The 22575-nt window shown below is 40.5% G+C and overlaps 1 protein-coding gene across 6 annotated transcripts in view; it reads left to right on the top strand.

Annotated features, from left to right (window-relative positions):
* STK32C (serine/threonine kinase 32C) overlaps positions 1-22575 on the top strand; it is a 210020-nt gene that overhangs the window by 109136 nt on the left and 78309 nt on the right. For all 6 annotated transcript variants that reach the window (XM_075843173.1, XM_075843174.1, XM_075843177.1 and 3 more), the window contains one exon: positions 10730-10785. In XM_075843173.1, the coding sequence (XP_075699288.1) occupies positions 10730-10785 (56 nt within the window). Of the gene's footprint in view, positions 1-10729; positions 10786-22575 lie in introns of those variants that run through there.

Below are 22575 nucleotides of genomic sequence, written 5' to 3'. Positions count from 1 at the left end.
TTGCCAAGTCCATTATCCGACATGACTTCTGTGTTCAAGTCCAGTATCCGAGACAAGTTCTGATAGTTCGGCACCAGCTTGCTTCTGGTTATCCGGCAAAAGCCAGCGACCCAGGTACTTTATCTAGTCACGGTCATTGATATTTTGCTTCACCAGCTGCTACTACACTACGGCGGAGTGGCCCAGTGGGTGTACATACCGCATAGCCATGACAGTTGTGATGGTTGATTCATTAAATAAGTTTAAGTAGGGCCTTGATGCCTTGCTTGAAAAATATAATATTACAGGTTATGAGTACTGGATTCTGGAGATAATGATTCAGGGATTTATTCTGATTTCAATATTTGGAGTCAGGGAGGTTTTGCCTGGATTAATACGGTAGGATTATAGGTTGGACTTGATAGACCTGTGTCTTTATCATACCTTATCAACTATGTAATGGGAAAGTAGAATTTGTACCTTATATGTTCCATTTTAGGGGGTAGGTAATTTGGGATTTGATGACCCATGCTCAACTGATACCATCTGGTGTCTTTGGATCACAGGTTGACAGTAAACTATAGTAATAATGAGAAGAAAAAATACATGTGTATATGTACTGGGTGTTTACCACTTTTGAAGCCTAAACTTGATGTAGTAACTACATGACAAGTGTAAGTAACTTTCCTGTTACAGGAACAATATAGGGCAGGGCAGTTTCTAGGTTTATGTGGGTCCTTGGGCAATAGATTTACAGTGGGCCTCCCTATGCTTCAACGTCTTTCATCCACCCTATATACAATACATCATTTATGACGCCGTTGACATTTTCATCACGTTTTTGTGTCTGTGTTTTTTTTTGTAAAAATGTATGCCTCAAAGTCTGTAATTTAATCCTTTTACTGCTGACAAAGTGGCGTAGCGATCGCAGGGGCTGTAACGGTGCCAGGGACCAGTGGAAGCCTGGCCCAGATACCCTCATGCCGCCACATTGGGCGCTCTGTGCCGTTCTGCATACAAGGGCCTGACGACCGGCAGCATCCGGACATTATGTATGACGCAGCGCACAACGTCCTGACGCTGGGGGATCTGGGGCAGACCCCCTGCAGGCAAAAGAAGACAGAGGAGCAGTGATTAAAGGCATTTTTTTTTTTTTAGATGTCTGGGGCGGCATGGGGACCAGCAGTTCCTGGAAATGTGGGTGCTGTACTTGTACCAGTAGATTATTATTTTTTTTTGTATTTTGCCTTCTCAAATTCATAGCCATAACCGCCATAACTTATTTTAATGTGAACGTAGCTGTATGAGGTCTTGTTTTTCTTGCGAGATGAGCTGTGTTGTTTGTAGGCGCCATTTTGCCATAAACATAAGTAAGCGTTGCATTACTTTCATACAGCAAAAAAACTATTGCACCAATTCTATTTACAGCATTTATCGATAACCATAAATAATACGTTCACAGTATTATATAGGTTATAACGGTTAGGTGGATATTAAATATGTCAGCTACTTACTGTGTTTTGATGTTTAATAAAGTCTAACAATGTGTTTATTGTAATTTTTGTGTCATCATTATTTTTCAGTAACTTTACACCAAAAAAAAAAAATCTAACTATTAATTTTGCACGTGACAGTGTTTGGTCTCTGATACATGGACCATATGTCGGCCGCATTTCCCAGACCAAACACAGCTAACGGAGCTGGAGTTCCTAGAATCAGAGTTATGTATGATGCTAGGAGTCCCTACCTCCCCGCTGAAATACTGTCCCGTACTGAAAACATGATTACAGTTTCATGAGTCAAAGAAGAAATGCCTGTCATGCCCAACCTACTCAGGACGGCACTGTGCAGTGCTGCCATCAGGGCAGTATAGGCAGTGCTGCTGACAAAGGTCCATACAAGTTATTGGCCCAAACTCATCTGTGGGCTTCCACCAACCCGCTAGCCACGAGTCGCTGCATGGGAGTTAAAAAGTTTCACTCATAAAATCAAAGTTCCCTATTTAATAGGCGATAATGTGCAAACCTGCTACCAAACATAGTGCTCTTCATTTTACATAAGTGTAAATACACATTACCCAATTTATATTCTGTTTCCCTTCTCCCATGGACCCGCTAAACATACACCGCGTTCCAAATTATTATGCAAATGTTATTTTTCGCTGATTTTCCTAAATAGTCTATGCAAATGACAGTCAGTATAATCTTCAAGCCATCAACCGTTGGAGCATAATGCAAATTTTATTGAACAAATTTCCTAATGATAACAGATTTTTTTTAGAAGTAAAAAACTCAAAATGCACTGTTTCAAATGATTATGCACAACAGAGATCAAAATATTTTAAAGGTTGTAAAGAGAACTAAAATGGTAATTTGTTGAATTTGCAGCATCAGGGGGTCATATTTACAGAAATCAAAAGATCTTTCAATCCAAAAAAACTTAGCAGGCCAAGTTACATGTTAACATAGGACCCCTTCTTTGATATCACCTTCACAATTCTTGCATCCATTGAATTTGTGAATATTTGGATAGTTTCTGCTTGAATATCTTTGCAGCTTCTGTTTTGATGTGAACTGCCTCCCACCCTCATAGATATTTTGCTTGAGGATGCTCCAAAGGTTCTCAATAGGGTTGAGGTCACGGGAACATGGGGGCCACACCATGAGTTTCTCTCCTTTTTTATGCCCATAGCAGCCAATGACACAGATGTATTCTTTGCAGCATGAGATGGTGCATTGTCATGAATGAAGATAATTTTGCTACGGAAGGCACAGTTCTTTTTTTTGTACCGCGGAAGAAAGTGGTAGTCATAAACTCTACATACTTTGCAGAGGTCATTTTCACACCGTCAGGGACCCTAAAGGGGCCTACCAGCTCTCTCCCCATGATTCCAGCCCAAAACATGACTCCGCCACCTCCTTGCTGACGTCGCAGCCTTGTTGGGACATGGTCGCCATTCACCCACCATCCACTACTCCATCCATCTGGACCATCCAGGGTTGCACGGCACTCATCAGTAAACAACAATGTTTGAAAATTAGTCTTCGTGTGTTTCTGAGCCCACTCCAACCGTATCTGCTTGTGAGCATTGTTTAGGGGTGGTCGAATAATAGCTTTATGCACACTTGCAAACCTCTGGAGGATCCTACACCTTGAGGTTCGCGGGACTCCAGAGGCACCAGCGGCGTCAAATACCTGTTTGCTGCTTTGCAATGGGATTTTAGCAGCTGCTATCCTAATCCTATTAATTTGTCTGGCAGAAACCTTCCTCATTATGCCTTTATCTGAACGAACCCGTCTGTGCTCTGAATCACCCACAAATCTTTTCACAGTACGATGATCACGCCTAAGTTTCCTTGAAATATCCAATGTTTTCATACCTTGTCCAAGGTATTGCAATATTTCACACTTTTCGGCAGCAGAGAGATCCTTTTTCTTTCCCATATTGCTTGAAACCTGTGGCCTGCTTAATAATGTGGAACATCCTTCTTAAGTAGTTTTCCTTTGATTGGGCACACCTGGCAAACTAATTATCACAGGTGTCTGAGATTGATTACAATGATCCAAAGAGCCCTAAGACACAATACCATCCATGAGTTTAATTGAAAAACTAATAATTAAATGTTTATGACACTTAAATCCAATGTGCATAATAATTTGGAACACGGTGTATGGTATGGGCTCACCCAAAATAAAGTAAACCTTTTTACACACTGTAATGGAATTTTCGAACGGTGGCAACACTGTGGTTAGGGTGTAAACAACCGCCAGAAAGGGGAACACCTTATTTCGGTATGGGGACACCTCCTCTATTCATGATCCTGCATCCAACATAAACCAACTTCCAATGGTATGAAACTTTCAGATATATGTACATCAACTTTACCGAAGAGGAACCTAAACACTGCATTCAAGAGATCCACTCTTCCATATGTGTTGGAGCGTGTTCCAGCACAAAGGAGGAGGGAAAAATTCCCAGTTTTAATGAAAAAACCCAAAAACAACATATGAGAGAGTATTTCTACCAAATACAGTGTGAATGCAGCTGTTTTTGTTTACGAGTAACTTACTGCATTAACATAGTGCTACAGGCATAATTCTAAATATGATTCATGAATAGCTGATCCTTCTACCACTGTGACCTTCAGATCGGCCTTAATAACCTAGTTCTAAGTGAATATTTCAGCAATGAGGGAAATATTTCTCCGCCTGTTAGTTTAGAAAGTAATGTGCATCCTATTATAAAGAGATTCTGTAAAATACAACACCTGAGATGTACAAATAACAAAGACTTAGGGAAATCGTTCAATATCATTAAAGCACTGACAGCAATGAAAGCAAAGGATCAGGGTGGCAGCAAAGGTTTTCTGTGACAATACAGATATAGCTGTAAAGATTGACTAACAAAAAAAAAACAGGAGAAAATATACTATGGAAAAACGGCTTGTGCATCATTGCTATATCTTGTTCTGTAGCATCCTATTATTTACCACAAGTTTCATCTATTCTCTATTATGGCTGTTTATATATCCAGAATGACAGGCACCAGGAGTTAATGAAACATACGGGGCTCATGGGATTCCAATGTTATTAATGGTACTTACCTTTTTGATTGTAAGGATTAACTGTACGAAGATTCTTTTCTGTCTCCAGCTTGGAATCCGTCCGTCAGTCATAGTGGCGGGATCCGCATTGTCTATAAATTCCCAGGTGTTCCTCCCAGACGATCATTCTGCTGCGACCACCAAAGTAGAAGAAACCTCACCCTCCCTGTAGTTACATGTCATTATTGTCGCATGCTTTTTAGTGGAATGAGTTATATGTATAACTTTTGTGCTTATTAGCTCATACTATTGTTATTGGTTTATTTATATGATCCAGGCACTGCAGACTGTTTCAGGTTCTTTTCACATCTGCGTTGTGGCTTTTGTTATAAATTTATATATAATTCCGTTATAAATTTATAACTAAAGAGACAACGCCGTGACGGATACGTCACACAACAAATACCAGCAACGCCCAACTGAACCCATTGTCTTATAATATGGTCCAAAGTGTTCTGCTGTGTTCTTCATTGTTTTGACGGAAAAAATTGCGCTGCATGCGGCTGTATTTTTCCTATCAAAAGCAAAGTATTCGACTACGGCGGTTCTGAATGAGCCTCTGATGCAGATGTGAACAGTGCTTTATCTAAATGATGTTTAGCATCGATCACATCATGAAATGTAAACCGGTTTGCCAAATGCACAACGTAGCCTAGGCCCACTTTCACCCAACAGAGGCCAAAATAATTTCCTTTTGGCCTCCGTCAGGGTGGTATGGTTCTGCATACCTTTTATTTTTTACTATATAGGGAGGGGCACCGCAAAATAAATGTACACTGCACTAAATATTATTTTTTTTAAATTCTGGCCAATGGCCCATTGCCAACATATACTAGTGTATGGCTAAACAGTGGGGGACATTGGCGGTATACATGGGAGGTTTATGTCGGGGAATAGTCCTTGCGACTTAGTGTGATGTTAACAGAGCCTTTATTTAGTTATATTTTTAGTTATATATGGTTATAGTTGAACCTGTAATCCCATCTTTTTATTGCTCCAATGCATCTAAAATAATATATGCATTTTGTGTCTACAGCTTCTATGCAGATTTATGTGTTATCACAGTTACAGGCTACCACTACAAAGGAATTGCTGTTTATGCATCTCCCAAATATATAATTTTTGATATATTTGTTTATATTGTTTAACAAAAGTAAACTTACATTTTTATGTTTGATAAACGATACATGATTAAAAGTAGATGGACACCTACTCTTATAAATGGGTTTGCAGCCGCTGTAAACATAAGCAGTAAAATTGGCAATACCGAAGTTCTCAGTCACTTGCAACATGACACTGCCCTAGGATGCCACCTCTCCAACATGTCAGTCAACTGGTCAACTGTAAGTTCTGCTGTTGTCTAAGAGCAACTTCTGTGAAGTGCAGGCCATACAAGCTCATAGAAATGGACTATAAATACAGCACTCCTCTCTCCGTTCCTAGCTGTCTCTGGAAGCAGCTTCATCATCCGAATTGTTCATCGGGAGCTTCACACACATTGAGTTTCCATCACTGGCCCGTACAGCACCCTAAATACATTCTCACTGAGAGCGACACCCCACCTTATACCACTTGGGATGAACTAGAATTGTGAGGGCAATCCAGACCATCTAGTCCAACACAGTTGTCAAACTTCATTATTTATTTGAATGAATGCAAAGTCCGACATTGATATACCAAAATCTAGTGAAGAGTAGAGTCAATTATCACTTACAGTGCCAACTGTTGATTTCTGTCATGTTGTCAGGACCACCCGGGTGCCTTTCATAGTAGTTCTACATACTTTGTAGATTCTGGAAAATGTGATGATGACGACATAATAACCGATAAATGCTTAATGACTGACAATTAATTCATCATAGAAAATAAAAAGAGAGCAGCTGGAAACAGCAATGCTAGAATACTACTTCTGGAATGTAAATGATGTCATATTTGATGACATCGGAATAGGTGTCAGACATAGGAGTTAGGAACCAGGGGCTTCCAGTAGCCAAACAGCATGTAAGCTTACACCTGTCCGCTTAAGGGTATGTTTACACGGCCTATTTTCAGACGTAATTCGGGCGTTTTACGCCTCGAATTACGCCTGAAAAAACGCCCTTAATACGCCTACAAACATCTGCCCACTGCTTTCAATGGGTTTTACGATGTTCTGTTCCCACGAGCCGTAATTTTACGCATCGCTGTCAAAATACGGTGCGTAAAATGATGGCTCGTCAAAAGAACTGCAGGACACTTCTTGGGACGTTTTTGGAGCCATTTTTCATAGACTCTATTGAAAACCGCTCCAAGAACAGCCGTAAAAACTCAGCGAAAAACGCAAGCTGCTTAAAAAAACGTCTGAAAATCAGGAGCTGTTTTCCCTTGAAAACAGCTCCGTATTTTCAGACGTTTTTTGTTAAGCGTGTGAACATACCCTAAGGGTACATCCACAGGCAATACATGTCCAATTTAATGGAGTTCTCCAGGACAAAACTAAGCACCTGGTCCCCTACCAATCAGCAGAATAAAGGGGCTGCCATGTCACTGAGGGAAGCTGCTACTCTGCTTCTGCTATTCATATTTTCCTTAAATATCTTCTAGATGCCTGTATCTCTAGTGATATATTTTATGACAGTGGCACTTTAAATATTATTACTAGCAGACCGTAGCTAAGTTTTATGTATTTCCCGTTTACCATAATGCCTGTGCCAACGTGGTAACATTTGGAGTTTTAAAGTAAACACAGTTGTCATTGCTTTGTCCTTAGAATTTCAAGACAATTTCAAAATTTGCAAAGTACAATATAGTTAAGAGTTAGAACAGTCAGTGGCATTAGGCCAATTTCTACAAGTTCGTTTATTACATTTCATTAGTTATTCATTAACACTATCCAGTTTTTAATATGTAATTAATGAATAGCTATTTTGTAACTGGTCTCGCAGCTGTCACTTTTAACCTTGAGCTTAGTGATTCACATCATATAAGAAGAGGACGCTCTTATATGCCCCGTGCATTAAGAAGAAAATTCAAGTGTGACTGAAGCTAAGCTCCATGTCCTACTCCTTCCAAGTCACTTACCGGGGTCACTGAGATAAAAAAAAATTTTTTCAAGACCCTGACTCTGGATAGCCAGTGGTCACTGATAATTTTGTATTCCATTGGGCTCATGCTTATGGCCATATTACGGCCCCTGTACAACCTCCGAGTTGTATTCAGCAGTAATAAGACTTTTATGGGGCCCTACTATACCTCTAGATGTCTCTAATTTCTTACGGAGACATACACTGCCTTTTCTGTCGGATTAGTGGCATGCTCCATCAGATACCTTATTATGGAGCTATTCTCCCCTAGAAGCATCTCTTCTAAGAGAGAATATCTCTGGCATAAGGCACCATATGAAGCACCATACGGCAGAGTCGAATGGGCCCCTGTCTACCTTCGTAAAATCTCCTGCAAATGGTTCTGCTGTGTGCAGAAGTCCTAGAACTGAAAATAACAATATATTGCTAGTGAAAGCAATAGCTTTCAAACATTTAGAGCAAACTGGTTGCTTTATCTCCATTGATACAACACTTAAAGGGCTTGTCTAAGGATTGACATTTGTGCGTGTCATGTGGCAGGAGATTCAGTGGCAATCAGTTCTGTCCAGTTACCGATCCCTGTATTAAGCACTGCCCCTTCTTGCCCTGCAGGAGGCATAGAAGATTGTATATGTTCTGCCTGAAGTGTTCTTTGACTTGAAACAAATCAATTCAACCTAGTAAAACAAAAAGCATACTTCTAGTTTGGAGGTGCAATTTAAAGGGCACTCTCTTAGCCAGGGAATTCATCCAGGCACTATGGTAGGTTGTATATTCATATATACATAAATATGGGCAATATGAGGGTGGAGCAAAAGTTTGAAGCTGTTATGTGCATCATGCACAGTGCTGCCTATCTTTTATTTCTTAGATACTTTGGAGGTACATTCACTCCTCAACATTGAAAGAGCAACGCCAAGAAGGGCAAGCCATAAGGTTATGCAAATCGAGCAAGTATCATGTGTCGCTAAGATCTGCAAATGATCAAATTTTCAAGCACCTTGCTCCAATCAGCGGCATGTGGGAGGGACATAAAAGCCAGATTGAAAGCAGTGTTTTTCAGCCACATGAAGCCTAATAAATCTGATCAAATGGTGTTGGATGATTGTGCGATGCGTCCTGTTCGTCGACGTGCCAGTTATCGCCACTTCTCCCAAACTGCGAGGGACAGAATCCTTGACCTGAGAGACCGTGGTTTATCACTCCGGCAGATCACTACGCGCCTAGACGTCAGCACTGTTCAACAATGCATGTCAAGGAGGTTGGCAGAAAACAACGAATGGGAATGACCGCAAGAGGTGCGTGGAGGTGAACCTCTGCAGGGATGGATCGTCTGATTGGAAAAATGGCACGTAGTGATCCATTCTGTACTGCAAGTGAAATTGGACATCACATCCCAAGCCTAGGGCGGCAACCAGTGTCAACACAAACCATCAGAAGGTGCTTGCACGACATTGGGCTACAAGCCAGAGGTCCAGCTACAGGTGTTCCATTGACCACATGCCACCACTCTCAAAGGCTATAATGGTGCAAAGCAAGACGGCAATATAGGCTGGAATGGAGGTCTATCCACTTCAGCGATGAGTCCCGCTTTTGTCTCGGAAGCAATGACAGCCAGAGATTGGCCTGGAATACACGTGGGCAGGGCAATGTCATGTAGAGGCCCTTCAAAAGGGAACACCACACAGGTTCGACCTCCCGGGATTATGGTGGGGGGTAACATAATGCACGGTAGCCGGACCCCTCTAATCTTCATTTCAGGTACACTAACAGCTTGGCGTTACATTGATTTGGTCGTGGAATCAGTGGAACGCCATTATACCATAGTTTCCCAGAAGTCGTTTTTCAACAGGACAATGCCAGGCCGCATGTTACTTGTGCTACTATGAGCAGCCTGCATGGTCTAAACGTGCTACCATGGCCTGCAGCGTCCCCGGACTTGTCTCCAGTCGAGCACATCTGGGACGTTATTGGTTGGCAATTGCAAAGTAAACTGCCAGCAGCCAATCTTGATTTATTTTTATGCCCAAGTGCATTCACTGTGGCATAACATTCCTCAGACAACCATTTATAACCTCACTGATCGCATTCCATACTCGATACTGAATAAATAAGGATGTTTGGAATATTTTGTTTCTATGTTTTTATAATTTGCAAATCATTAACCTGTCTATCGATCCAGTGATTTCCACAATTCCAAAACTTTTCCTTCTTGGTGCTGCAATTTCAATGTTGAATAGTGTATATACTATGTCAGAGCTCTAATAATTGCCTAGTGTATTTTCCTTTTCCTGTGCATTCAGTACTAATATACAGGAGGCTAAGTTCACACTTTTTTTGTTTTTTGAAACAAAATCAGAATCAAATCAGAAGAATAATTGAAGGCTTTATGAGTTTCCTCTTATCGTGTATTAATTCTGTAGCACTGCAACAAAATGCAAAGTGTGAACAAGGCCTTACAGAGAAATGTTTATTACATATAGGACATATGTCTCTGTTAATATGCCAACAAAGGGTTAATAGTTTTAAGAACTTGGTAGAAATTCTGTACTTTTAGAGGAATGGAGCTTGTAAAGGGATCCCTGGAGGGAGAGTTAAAATCTGTGATCCTTAGGTCTCTGTATTCTGAACAAAGGCTTCTTCTGTGGATATTGTTAGAAGAGGCCGTACAATAGCTGACAATATAACTCACCTGCTGAAAAAATTATTAAATAATGTTCAATCCTTCCTTCTTCAAATTTAGCATTTCACTTGACCTTTTTTTCTGTTTTCTTTCCTTTTATATGCTCTTCTTTGTAATCGATTACTTTAATAGTTTAATGTAAAATATCTACCTATTTATTTATCTATCTGTTCTCTATTTCAATATTTAAAACTTTTCATCAAAAATGTAGAAATTAAATCCCTTGTGTTTTTAGTTGAAGTTAGTTTTAGTGGCCTCTCATGTGCATAAACTTTTCTCTAAGTAAAGATGCCTATTCCATACTGTTAAAATGTAATACAATAGTAACTTTAGTGTTGTGGTAAGAAAGCTTTTGTAGATCTGTTTACAGTCTATTAATTCAGATTTTATTCTCCTTGTAGTGAACTTGGATCATTTTCAAATTCTCCGGGCAATTGGTAAGGGAAGCTTTGGCAAGGTAAGAACATATATTATTTTTTTTCTTCCTGAAAGCGTGAACATATAAGCCGAGTCCTAGGGGTGACTTTGCTGCTTAGACTATTATGGAGATCATTATGGAGGTTTTCCAACAGACTCCATGTCCGTCACCGTGATAAAAAAAACGATTTATTTATAAGCATTTGTTCAAACTTTTTGTACATGAATTAATTCATGTAATATTTTATCTCCTGACAAAATCTGACAAGATTTACAGTACATTTCATTTAGTGTGTTTCATTTTTTGATAGGTAAATGAAAATTTGCATTCTTCATGGTTGCTAGTCTAAGGCTCTGTCCACATCTGTGGTTGATGCTCCGTCACAGATTCTAGCAAATTTGACAGGAAACATAGCGCTCCATGCAGTGCTATTCTTCCTGTTAAAATGACAGACACCACAGCTGAAACCGACGGACCCCACTGTAAGTAAATAGGATCCGTCGGGCGCCATTGGTATCTGTCCTATGAGTGATTCGACACTGCATCGTTAGAAATAAACCGTGACAGAGATGTGAACAGAGCCTTACATTCAAGAAGTAAACATAGTTCTATAGAAATTAAAAAAAAGTAATAAAAAATAAAATACAAAAATACAACCTAATATGTTCAGAAGCTTAGCTTAGAGGGAGGGGCCCAGCGGGGCATGAACCCTAGACGCTCAGTGCCAAGGTAGGCACCCACAAACCACTCCACCAGGGTGATTATATACAGCACTAGAGCAGTGGGCTGAATCTTTACTCCAGGTGAAGGAAAGTCTAGTTATATCTCTGTTATTATACAATGTTACCTCTATGTATTATAGACAAAATAATAGAGATACATTTCTAATAGGTTGACTTGGTGGATTGAAAATGTGTATCACCTTTCAACTTTAGCATATGCTACATGTCATTTCAAGCTTAGATAGAATTTAATTTTCTTTCGATTTTTTTTAATTTTGGCCCTGCTTGTCTAACTGAAAAGAAAGACAGGTGCTGAGAAAATAGCGGTAAGCTACCTGTCCCTTCCTGATCCTAAGATTGCTTATAGAGACTCTATCTGACTCAAAACTCTTATCCAAGGTCATTTTTGCTAAAGCAGTTAAACATGGCTAAACAATTTTTCAGAGTTTGGCAGCATATCTAGCATTGATCTCGCCATTTACCACCGATGCGGTCTGCGGGTTTAAATAGAACGTCCATGGCCAGGTAGTTCTTCTATTAAACCCGCACACGGCAGCGTAAAATAGCACAGCCAATTTGTCAAACAATTTTTACAAAGCATAAAATAAAAAAGTTATGTTTTTAGGTTTTCCAATATCAGTCATTAAATACGTTCAAGAGAAATAAATAAACAATAGCACAACTGATAGAATACTATTCAACGAATCTATCTAGAAGAGCCTAATTTGTGTCCTCTTTACACCAGGCATTGTACAGTAGGAAAAACTAACTCATCCAGTGCATTTTAGGAGCTCACCTAAGCTTTTTAGGGGCATGTCTGTCAACAAACTAGTTGACAGACACACCTTTTTGTTTTCAAAAGCAACCAGAAAAACTATAAATGCAGCTCTTGGCTATAATAGAGACTGTAAAATAGTGTTCAAATGAGAATATAATAGAATGCTCATATCTCTTGCTCATTTACTGCCCTGAGAAACATTTTTACAAGGGTTGTTTTAATGAAATCACTCCTTTTAAGAATGTATTTAAGTTGACACGGCACAACCTGCAGCCTATGTTATTATATAGTGAATGCCGCGTGGGCCACTCAAAGGAACAATCTGATGGGCTATGGAAGTGACAACTGCACTTACTGCCAAAATATGGTGTTCAGAGGTCATTTTGTTAACCTTTAAAGTTTGGTTTATAAATTCGTATTCCATAAATGTATAAATATAGACCGGGGAGAATTTCTCTTTAAAACATTGTAATTTACTTTGCTGCAATGACTTTGGCTCTATTTGTAGAACAAAGTAACAAAATATGTAACAGAATTTAACTTGACAGCGTTGCCTTGTTGCTATAGCTACACTAACCAGCTTTGATCTGAGTAAAATAATTTATAAATCTTTTTATAGCTTCCCTGGAAAGCTAAAAATCTAAGCCCTTTACCGTAAGATGAACTTATTCAGATGGGACAACATGTTTATACTTCTATATCCTTTAACCCCTTCCCTCTTTAGCCACTTTTGACCTTCCTGACAGAGCCTCATTTTTCAAATCTGACATTTTTCACCTATCCAAGCGATTCTGAGATTGTTTTCTCGTGACACATTGCACTTTAAGTTACTGGCAAAATTTGCTCGACATGTTCAGTATTTAATTGTGAAAAACACCAAAAATGTGCGAAAAATTGCAAAAATTTGCATTTTTCTCAATTTAAATGTATCTGCTTGTAAGACAGGCAGTTATACCACACAAAATTGTTGCTAATTAACATCCCCCATATGTCTACTTTAGATTGGCATCGTTTTTTGAACATCCTTTTATTTTTCTATGACATCACAAGGCTTAGAACTTTAGCAGCAATTTCTCACATTTTCAAGAAAATTTCAAAAGGCTATTTTTACAGGGGCCAGTTCAGTTGTGAAGTGGCTTTCAGGGCCTTATATATTAGAAACCCCCAAAAAGTCACCCCATTTTAAAAACTTCACCGCTCAAAGTATTCAAAACAGCATTTAGAAAATGTCTTAACCCTTTACACATTTCACAGGAATTAAAGCAAAGTAGAGGTAAAATGTACAAATGTCATATTTTTTTGCAGAAATACATTTTTAATACAATTTTTTTTATAGCACAGAAGGTTTTACCAGAGAAATGCAACTTAATATTTGTTGCCCAGTTTCTGCAGTTTTAGGAAATATCCCACATGTGGCCGTAGCGTGCTACTGGACTGACGCACCGGCCTCAGAAGCAAAGGAGCACCTAGATGATTTTGGAGCCTTGTTTTTGTTAGAATATATTTTAGGCACCATGTCAGGTTTGAAGGGCTCTTGCGGTGCCAAAACAGTAAAAATCCCCCAAAAGTGACCCCATCTGGGAAACTACACACCTCAAGGAAATTATCTAGGGGTACAGTGAGCATTTTGACCGCACTGGTTTTTTGCAGAAATTATTGGAAGTAGGCCGTGAAAATGAAAATCTACATTTTTTCAAAGAAAATGTAGGTTTAGCAATTTATTTATTTTTCTAATTTCCACAAGGACTAAAGGAGAAAAAGCACCGCACAATCTGTAAAGCAATTTCTCCCGAGTAAAACAATACCCCACATGTGGTAATAAACGGCTGTTTGGACATACGGCGAGGCTGAGAAGGGAAAGAGCGCCATTTGGCTTTTGGAGCTCAAATTTAGCAGGAATGGTTTGCGGAGGCCATGTCGCATTTACAAAGCCCCTGAGGGGACAAAACAGTGGAAACCCCCCACAAATGACCCCATTTTGGAGACTACACCCATTGAGGAAATTATCTAGGGGTATAGTGAGCGATTTGACCCCACAGTTTTTTTACAGAAATTATTGGAATTAGGCCCTGAAAATAAAAGTCTACATTTTTTCAAAGAAAATGTAGGTTTAGCTAATTTTTTCTCATTTCCACAAGGACTGAAGGAGAAAAAGCACCGCAAAATTTGTAAAGCAATTTCTCTCGAGTAAAACAATACCCCACATGTGGTAATAACCGGCTGTTTGGACACACGGCAAGGCTTAGAAGGGAAAGAGCGCTATTTGGCTTTTGGAGATCACATTTAGCAGGAATGGTTTGCGGAGGCCATGTCGCATTTACAAAGCCCCTGAGGGGACAGAACAATGAAAACGCCCAAAAAGTGACTCCATTTAGGAAACTACACGTCTTGAGGAATTCATCTAGGGGTGTAGTAAGCATTTTGACCCCACAGATGTTTCATAGAATTTATTAGAATTGGGCAGTGAAAATAAAAACAATCCTTTTTCTTCAATAAGACGTAGCTTTAGTGCTAATTTTTTCATTTTCTCAACAAATAAAGGAAAAAAAGAACCCAACGTTTGTAAAGCAATTTCTCCCGAGCACGGCAATACCCCATATGTGGTCATAAACTGCTGTTTGGGCAAACGGCAGGGCTCAGAAGGGAAGGACCGCCATTTGGAGTGCAGATGTTGCTGGATTGGTTTCTGGGCGCCTGTGGACCTAAAACAGTGGAAACCCCCCAGAAGCGACCCAATTTTGGAAACTATGCCCCTCAATGGATTTACCTAGGGGTGTAGTAAGCATTTTAACCCTGCAGGTATTTTGCAGAAATTAGTGTGCACTCGATGTTGCAGATTGAAAATGGGATTTTTTTCCCATAGATATGCCAATAGGTGGTGCCCGGCTTGTGCCACCATAACAAGACAGCTCTCTAATTATTACGCTGGGTTTCCTGGTTTTAGAATCACCCTACATGGGGCACTAATCTTTTGCCTGGACATTCGACCAGGCTCAGGAGTGAAAGCGTACCATGTCAAATTGAGGCCTAATTTGGCGATTTACAAAGTGTTGGTTCACAATTGCAGAAGCTCAGATGTGAAATAATAAAAAGAAACCCCTGAGAAGTGACCCCATTATGGAAACTGCACCCCTCAAGGCATTTATTAAGGGTTGTAGTGAGCATTTTCACCCCACAGGTCTTTTCCATATATGATTGCACTGCGGATGATGCAAATTAAAAATTTATATTTTTCCCTAGATATACCATTCAGTGGCAAATATGTCATGCCCAGCTTATGACGCTGGAGACACACACCCCAAAAATTGTTAAAAGGGTTCTCCCAGGTATGACGATGCCATATATGTGGAAGGAAACTGCTGTTTGGGCACGCTGTAGGGTACAGAACGGAGGGAGCGCCATTTGGCTTTTAGAGAGCGGATTTTGCTTGGTAGTAGATTTGTTTGAGTATTGCTGGTGTTTCCGTTTATAATGTGGGGGTACATGTAATCTGGGCAGAGTACATCAGGGGCATAGTCAGGTGGTATAATAATGGGGTATAAAAAAAAAAAAAAAAAAAAAAAAAAAGATCCATAGATGTGTGTTACGCTGTGAAGCAATCCTTTCTGCACAGGACGGTGTCGCACTGATATATGGCGTCCTTTCTTATCCAACTTTTGGTCCACACTCCGCACCTTTGCAGTTTGGGGAATTTTGCTGGGAAGTGTTGTACTGGTATAATGCGGGCACCCTCGCTTCCAGCAGATATGTTTGGGCCCTACCCTTCCTGGTTCCCTAATTTTAGGGCCCCGATAAATCGCCTCTTGAAACAGAAGAAACGTTCCCCTCGGACCTGCACAACTGCATATTTTTTTATTTCCTGACTTATCGGAGCCTTAACTAATTGTATTTTTTCATAGACGTAGTGGTATGAGGGCTGGTTTGTTGTGGGACGAGCTGTAGTTATTGGTACCATTTTGGGGTACTTGCAACTTTTTGATCACCTTTTTATCCTATTTTTTGGGATGCCAGGTAAACAAAAAAACGCAATTCTGGCACACATTTTTTAGGTTTTTTTTTTATACAGCGTTCACCATGCATTATAAATTACATGTTAACTTTATTATGCGGGTCAGTACGATTCCGGCGATACCTAATTTATAACACTTTTTTATGTTTTACAACTTTTTGCACAATAAAATTACTTTTGTAAAAAGAATGTATTTTTTCTGTCGCCAAGTTGTGAGAACCATAATTTTTAATTTTTTTTGTCGACACAGCTGTATGAGAGCTTGTTTTATGTGGGACGAGCTATAGTTTTTATAGGTACTATTTTTGCATACGTGCGACTTTTTGATCAATTTTTATTCCAATATTTGTAGGGCAAAGTGACCAAAAAACAGAAACTCTGGTAAAGTTTTTTTATAGTTTTTTTTTACGCTGTTCACCGCGTGCAATAAATAATATAATATTTTGATACCTCAGGTTGTTACGGTCACGGTGATACCAAATACGTATGGTTTATTATTGTTTTTCAATAATAAAGGACTTGATAAGAATTAAAGGGGGATTGTGTTTTATTTTATTACTTCAAACTTTTATTGTTTTCCAACTTTTATTTTTTTCACTTTTTTTTACACTTTTTTATACTTTTTTTACACTTTTTCTCAAGTCCCACTAGGGGACTTGAAGGTCCAACTGTCAGATTTTTTTTTTCTAATACATTGCACTACTTATGTAGTGCAATGTATTAGATCTGTCAGTCAGTCACTGACAGCAAGCCGAGTAGGCATCGCCTCCCGGCGGGGCCTAAATCGTCTTCCATAATGGCAGAGCAGGAGACCATTGTGTGTCCTGTTGCCATAGCAGCAGTCGCCAGTCCTGATTGCCTGTCAGGGCTGGCGATCTGCTAGTAACCGCTGCGATGCAGCAATCGCTTTCGATTTCTGCATCGAAGGGGTTAATGGCAGGGATCGGAGCTAGCTCCGGTTCCTGCCGTTACAGGTGGATGTCAGCTGTAACATACAGCTGACTTCCACCGCTGATGACGCCGGATCAGCTCCTGACCCAGCGCCATCTTGCCTGCAGCTACGGAAGCCGATCAGGCTCCGCCGCCGGGCGGATCTTGACCGGCTTCCGTGCTAGGCAGGCCGGGAGGCCAGTATTAGGCCTCCGGTTGCCATTGCAGCCACCGGAACACCGGCAATTTCATTGCTGGAGTTCCGATGAGCTGCAAACAACTTAAGTGCAGCGATCGCGTTTGAGCGCTGCACTTAAGGGGTTAATGGCGGGGATCGAAGCTAATTTCGGTCCCCGCCATTACAGCCGGATGTCAGCTGTAAGATACAGCTGAGATCCTACGATTATGGCACCGACTCCGCTTCTGAGCCGGTGCCAAACATTTGTCGTAAGTATACGACATTTTGCGGGAAGCACTGGCTTTCCATGACGTATACTTACGACAAATGTCGGGAAGGGGTTAAGGCCTCATCCACACGACCATAGTTTTAATCCACAATTATGGATCCGCAATTGCGGATAAAATCCTGACACATTTATTTCTATCGGCCACGGACACCTTCCGGTATATTTACGGGTGTGTGTGTGTCCAGGCCGTAGAATTGACCCGCAAAAAATAGGACATGTCGCACCGTTACTGTGCGCACGGTCCGCAAAGGTGGAGGACACTCCGTGGCCCTTTCGTGCAGTATTTACTGATCGTAAATACTGCACGGTCGTGTGCATGAGGCCTGAGGTTTTCCAGCCTGTCAGAACCAAAACGATCATGCCATAAAAAGATGATCTGGAAATTCCCTAGAAGACAATAACAACTAAATTACTATATCATTTTTTAGTAGTATTATTTTGTTATATTATTTTATAATATTTACTATGTAAGGCTTTGTTCACATCTGCGCGGGTTCCGTCTGACCTTTCTGTCAGGGGAACCCATGAACGGAAACCAAACTGAAACAAATGGAAACCATAGGTTTCCTTTTGCATCACAATTGATTTCAATGGTGACGGATCCGTTGCAAATGGTTTCCGTTTGTTCCGTTGTTTTGACGGAATGAATAGCATAGTCGACTATGGTATTGATTCTGTCAAAACAACGGAACTCTTACACAACGTTGACAAGCGGAAACCTTTTGTAACGGATCCGTCACCATTGAAATCAATTGTGATGCAAATGAAAACCTATGGTTTCAGTTTGGTTTCCGTTCATTGGTTCCCCTGACGGAAAGGTCCGACAGAACCCATGAACGGAGTCCCGACACAGATGTGAACGAAGCCTAATAGTTATAAGGTGTTGTCTTCTGCTCAGGAGAGAAACTCTTTGGTCACCTCCTTGATTGAGCCCCTATTACGGTCAGGCTAATTAATATTGATGGGATCCACCAACAATATATGGGGCCTCTAACCTATCCACAAGGCATACATACACCCCATTTTACATTGTAGGTCCCCTAAAGTAACATAACTGTACTCTTTAAATATACATTACCAATATAAGGGACTTGAGTCTCTAAGTCTTTTTGTAAATAAAATATAAAGTTTTATTAGACCAAATTCTAAAAAATACCATTCAATATATAAAAAAATGAATCCAGATATATGGGGCCTACTGGCTACCTCTCCCCCATGGCCAGTGTCGGAGAAAAAAAGAATTGACAATGTTGGATTTTGTTCTGCCTGAAGATAAGCCGCTGTTGGAGGGGTCTGGCAGCAGCTTATCTCACTCACCCATTGAAATACACATGCACGCCCAGCCAAGCCAAGTGTACATGTTTATGAGGAGGTCAGGGTAGGTAGCTGTCGAACAACTGTGTATGGCCAGCCTTAGTCCTGAGCAGACGCTATTCTCAAGTTTCTATCATGGAAGAAGCTTGCTGTGTGGGAGATCTCAATGAGTTTTAACACATATAGGACTGTCACAGGCGATATAATGCACTACAATTTAAAAAGAGAATAAAATATATCAATGGAGTTGCTAAAATGTAACCATTAAAGGGGTTGTTAAGGACTAGAAAAAAGGGTCTACTTTTATTCCCCAGTAACTGCTCCACTCTTGTCTATAGACTGTCTCTGGTATTACAGCTAATCTTCATTCTCCGCCAGCAGAGTCCAATCATTATCATGAGAGTCGAGGATTTAATGAAGACGACATCTCTATTGTACTGCTGGAGGTGTAGATAAGGCAGTATAGAAACAATATTCACTATATACACTGATAAAGAACTGTATGCAGTTCCGCTGTCATCCTCTCGTCTACGTGGGAGGAACCTATATTCCACCTCTTACTAGACACTACTTTTTTGACCATTAATTTGACTGCAAAGTCCAAAAATAATAAAATGTGACTACAGATTGGATATGTATAGTCAACTTACCTGCTGCTCCGATCTCGAATGATCGGGCCTCCGTTCCTGTCTCCTGTTTTGCACTCTCCAACATGGCTGCGGTTTCAGACTTTGCTATGGAGAGCTTCTTTAGAAGACATGCCCCCACCCCCTCCACTCCCTCCGATGGACAAGCGCTGATGATGTTGGCACTGCTGGACGCAGCGCTGATACAGGGGCCAACATAATCAGCTCTGGTCCGGAGAACAGTGGAGGAGGTGGTGGTGTGTCTCAGACTTCTATAACCGCTCTCCATAACAAGATCTGAGACTGCTGCTGCCATCTTGGAGAGTGGGAAATGGGGGTCCGGAATTCTGGAACTAATCATTCAGGAGCGGGACAGCAGTTGTTAACTCTACATTTCCAATGTATAGTAAAAAAAATGTTTTTGCACTGGAGGGTCGCTTTAAGTCCTATTAAGACTCCCGGTAATATCTATACAGACCATGCAGGAAGAAACTTGAAAAATCTAAAGAAGATCACAGCATCACAAGAACTTCTTGGTGTAAAAATCGCTGTTTATTCACATCTTGACATCCATAATGAATTGCAATGCTTCGACAGAACAAACTGCCTTTTGCAATTATGAGATACTTTGTTCTGCTGAAACATTGCACTTCATTACAGATGTCAAGATGTGAATAAACAGCGATTTTTGCACCAAGAACTCTTGTTATGCTGTGATCTTCTTTGGTTTTCTGGATTTTTTTGGGACTGTAACCTCTGATGGTTACGAGTACAGCGGAGTTCTGTACCTTTTTATTTTCTTAATATAAGAAGGAATTGTATGCATTGAATACAGCCGCCCCAGGGAAGTTTGTAAAAAGAAATAATTCCAACATTAAAAATATACTAAACACACTATTTGTCTTCTATAAACATCTATACATAAAGTCATTACATATTAATACATGTAGTTATAAAATTTTAAATTTAAGTGGTTTTCCCATCAGGGACATTTATTGCATATCCACAGGTTAAATGCACGATAGATGCGGGTCCCACCACTGGGACCGGCACCTATCTCTAGAATGGGGCCCCCTAAACACTGTTCTACCTTCTCGGCTCCCGCTGCCTCCCGGCCACTTCCTGATTAGATGTTTGGGAGTTACAAAAACAGCCGAGCTCGCTGAGCTACGCTTTTTCTGTAACTCCCATAGAATTAAATGGCAGTTATGGAAACAGTTTAGCTCACGTGCTATGCTGCTTCCGTAACTCCGTTCACTTTTATTGGAGTTACAGAAACCGCATAGCTCAGCGAGCTCGGCTGTTTTTGTAATTCCCAACCATATAATCAGGAAGTGGCCGGGAGGCAGCGGGAGCCAAAAAACTGTAGACCGGGCTTCAGGGGGCCCCATTCTAGAGATAGATGCAGGTCCCAGAGGTAGGACTCGCATCTATCTGACATTTATGGCATATCATGTGTATATGCCATAAATGTCCCTGATGGGCAAACCCCTTTAATTACATGAGACATTGCCTTTAACCCCTTCAGGACCCAGACATTTTTTTTTATTTTCATTTTTTCCTCCCCACCTTCCAAATGCCAAACAGTTTTATTTTTCAGTCGATATAGCCATATGAGGGCTTGTAGTTTTTTACGGTGCCCTTGATTGTACCATATAATGTATTGGGAAACTGCAAAAAAAATTAGTCGTGGGGTGAATTAGGAAAAAAACAGCAATGCCTCAATCTTTTCTTTTCAACAAGTTTTATTGAGTTTTTTCAACAAGGTAAGGAAATATATTGCATAAACATACACAAAAAAAAAAAAAAAGGGGGGAGATACACAATATATAATATATCGCAACTGATACAGAAATGTACTAGGCAGTATGTCAAACAGTCAGGACGGTGTTGATAAGAGCATGTAAAAAGAGGAAACAAAATTGAGAAGTGGAAAGAGGGAATGGAAAGAGGGGAACAAAAAGACAGGGAAAGGTAAAGGTGTGGTCGGCCAGAGATCTAGAGAAAAATCATTAGCAAATTGTCAAAAGGCGGTGATCATGGCACCAGGTAGGTGAGAGTAGGCGTAATTGATCCAGGGCAGCCAAAGCAACTCGAATCTGGCAATCCTATCCAATAAAATACTTGTGAGTTTTTCGTTTATAAATATTTGGTCCATTCTGGTTTTGACACCTGCAAAAATTACTGACTGCTTTTTCCAGGAGTGGGCAATAGTCATTTTGGCAGCCAATAGGATGTAAGAAAACAATTGAAATTGTGCATGCGTTAGATCAGAGGGTTTAAGGTGGAGGAGAGCTAACTTAGGATCTTTATGCAAAATTATACCAAACAGACTCTGAGCGAGACCAAAGACTCTGCTCCAGAATCTAACGAGTTTAGGGCAGGACCACCATATGTGGAACATGTCACCAGGCGCGGGGCATCCCCTAAAGCAGGAAGCAGGGTAAGAGGGAAATGCATGCGCAATTCGGCTGGGGACCAGGTACCACCGCATCATAACTTTATATGCGGATTCTAAGATATTCGTATTGATAGAGCAATGTGAAACTGTGCTCCAGATACTACGCCACTCAGCCGGTTCCAGCGTCATCCCCAAGTCCCGGTGCCATCGGTCCACATATGTATGAGGGGTAGGGGATGGATTGTTGAGGAGCCATTTGTATAAGAGGGATATCATCCCTCTCGAGGTTGGGCAGATACTACAGATTCTCTCGAACTGTGAGCAAGAGTCAGATGTTTCCCTGTTGTTAAGAAGAGAAGTAATCCAGTTTTTAAGTTGTAGATATCTGAATATCTCGCCACTGGGGATCTGCTTAGAGGTCTGGAGTTCACAGAACGAGAGAATCCGAGAGTGAGTGGGCGTGAAGAGTTGGTGAACTCTAAGTATGTCATTCGACCACCACCATTTAAAGGCATAATAGTTGTCTGCGCCAGGAGAGAACAAAGGGTTGTGCCATATAGAAATAAGGGGAAGATGTGGAGA

Source organism: Rhinoderma darwinii, chromosome 11, assembly GCF_050947455.1.
Source record: "Rhinoderma darwinii isolate aRhiDar2 chromosome 11, aRhiDar2.hap1, whole genome shotgun sequence".
NCBI lineage: Eukaryota > Metazoa > Chordata > Amphibia > Anura > Rhinodermatidae > Rhinoderma > Rhinoderma darwinii.
The sequence above is the reverse complement of the archived record's forward strand: the minus strand, read 5'-3'. Positions and strand labels throughout refer to the sequence as shown.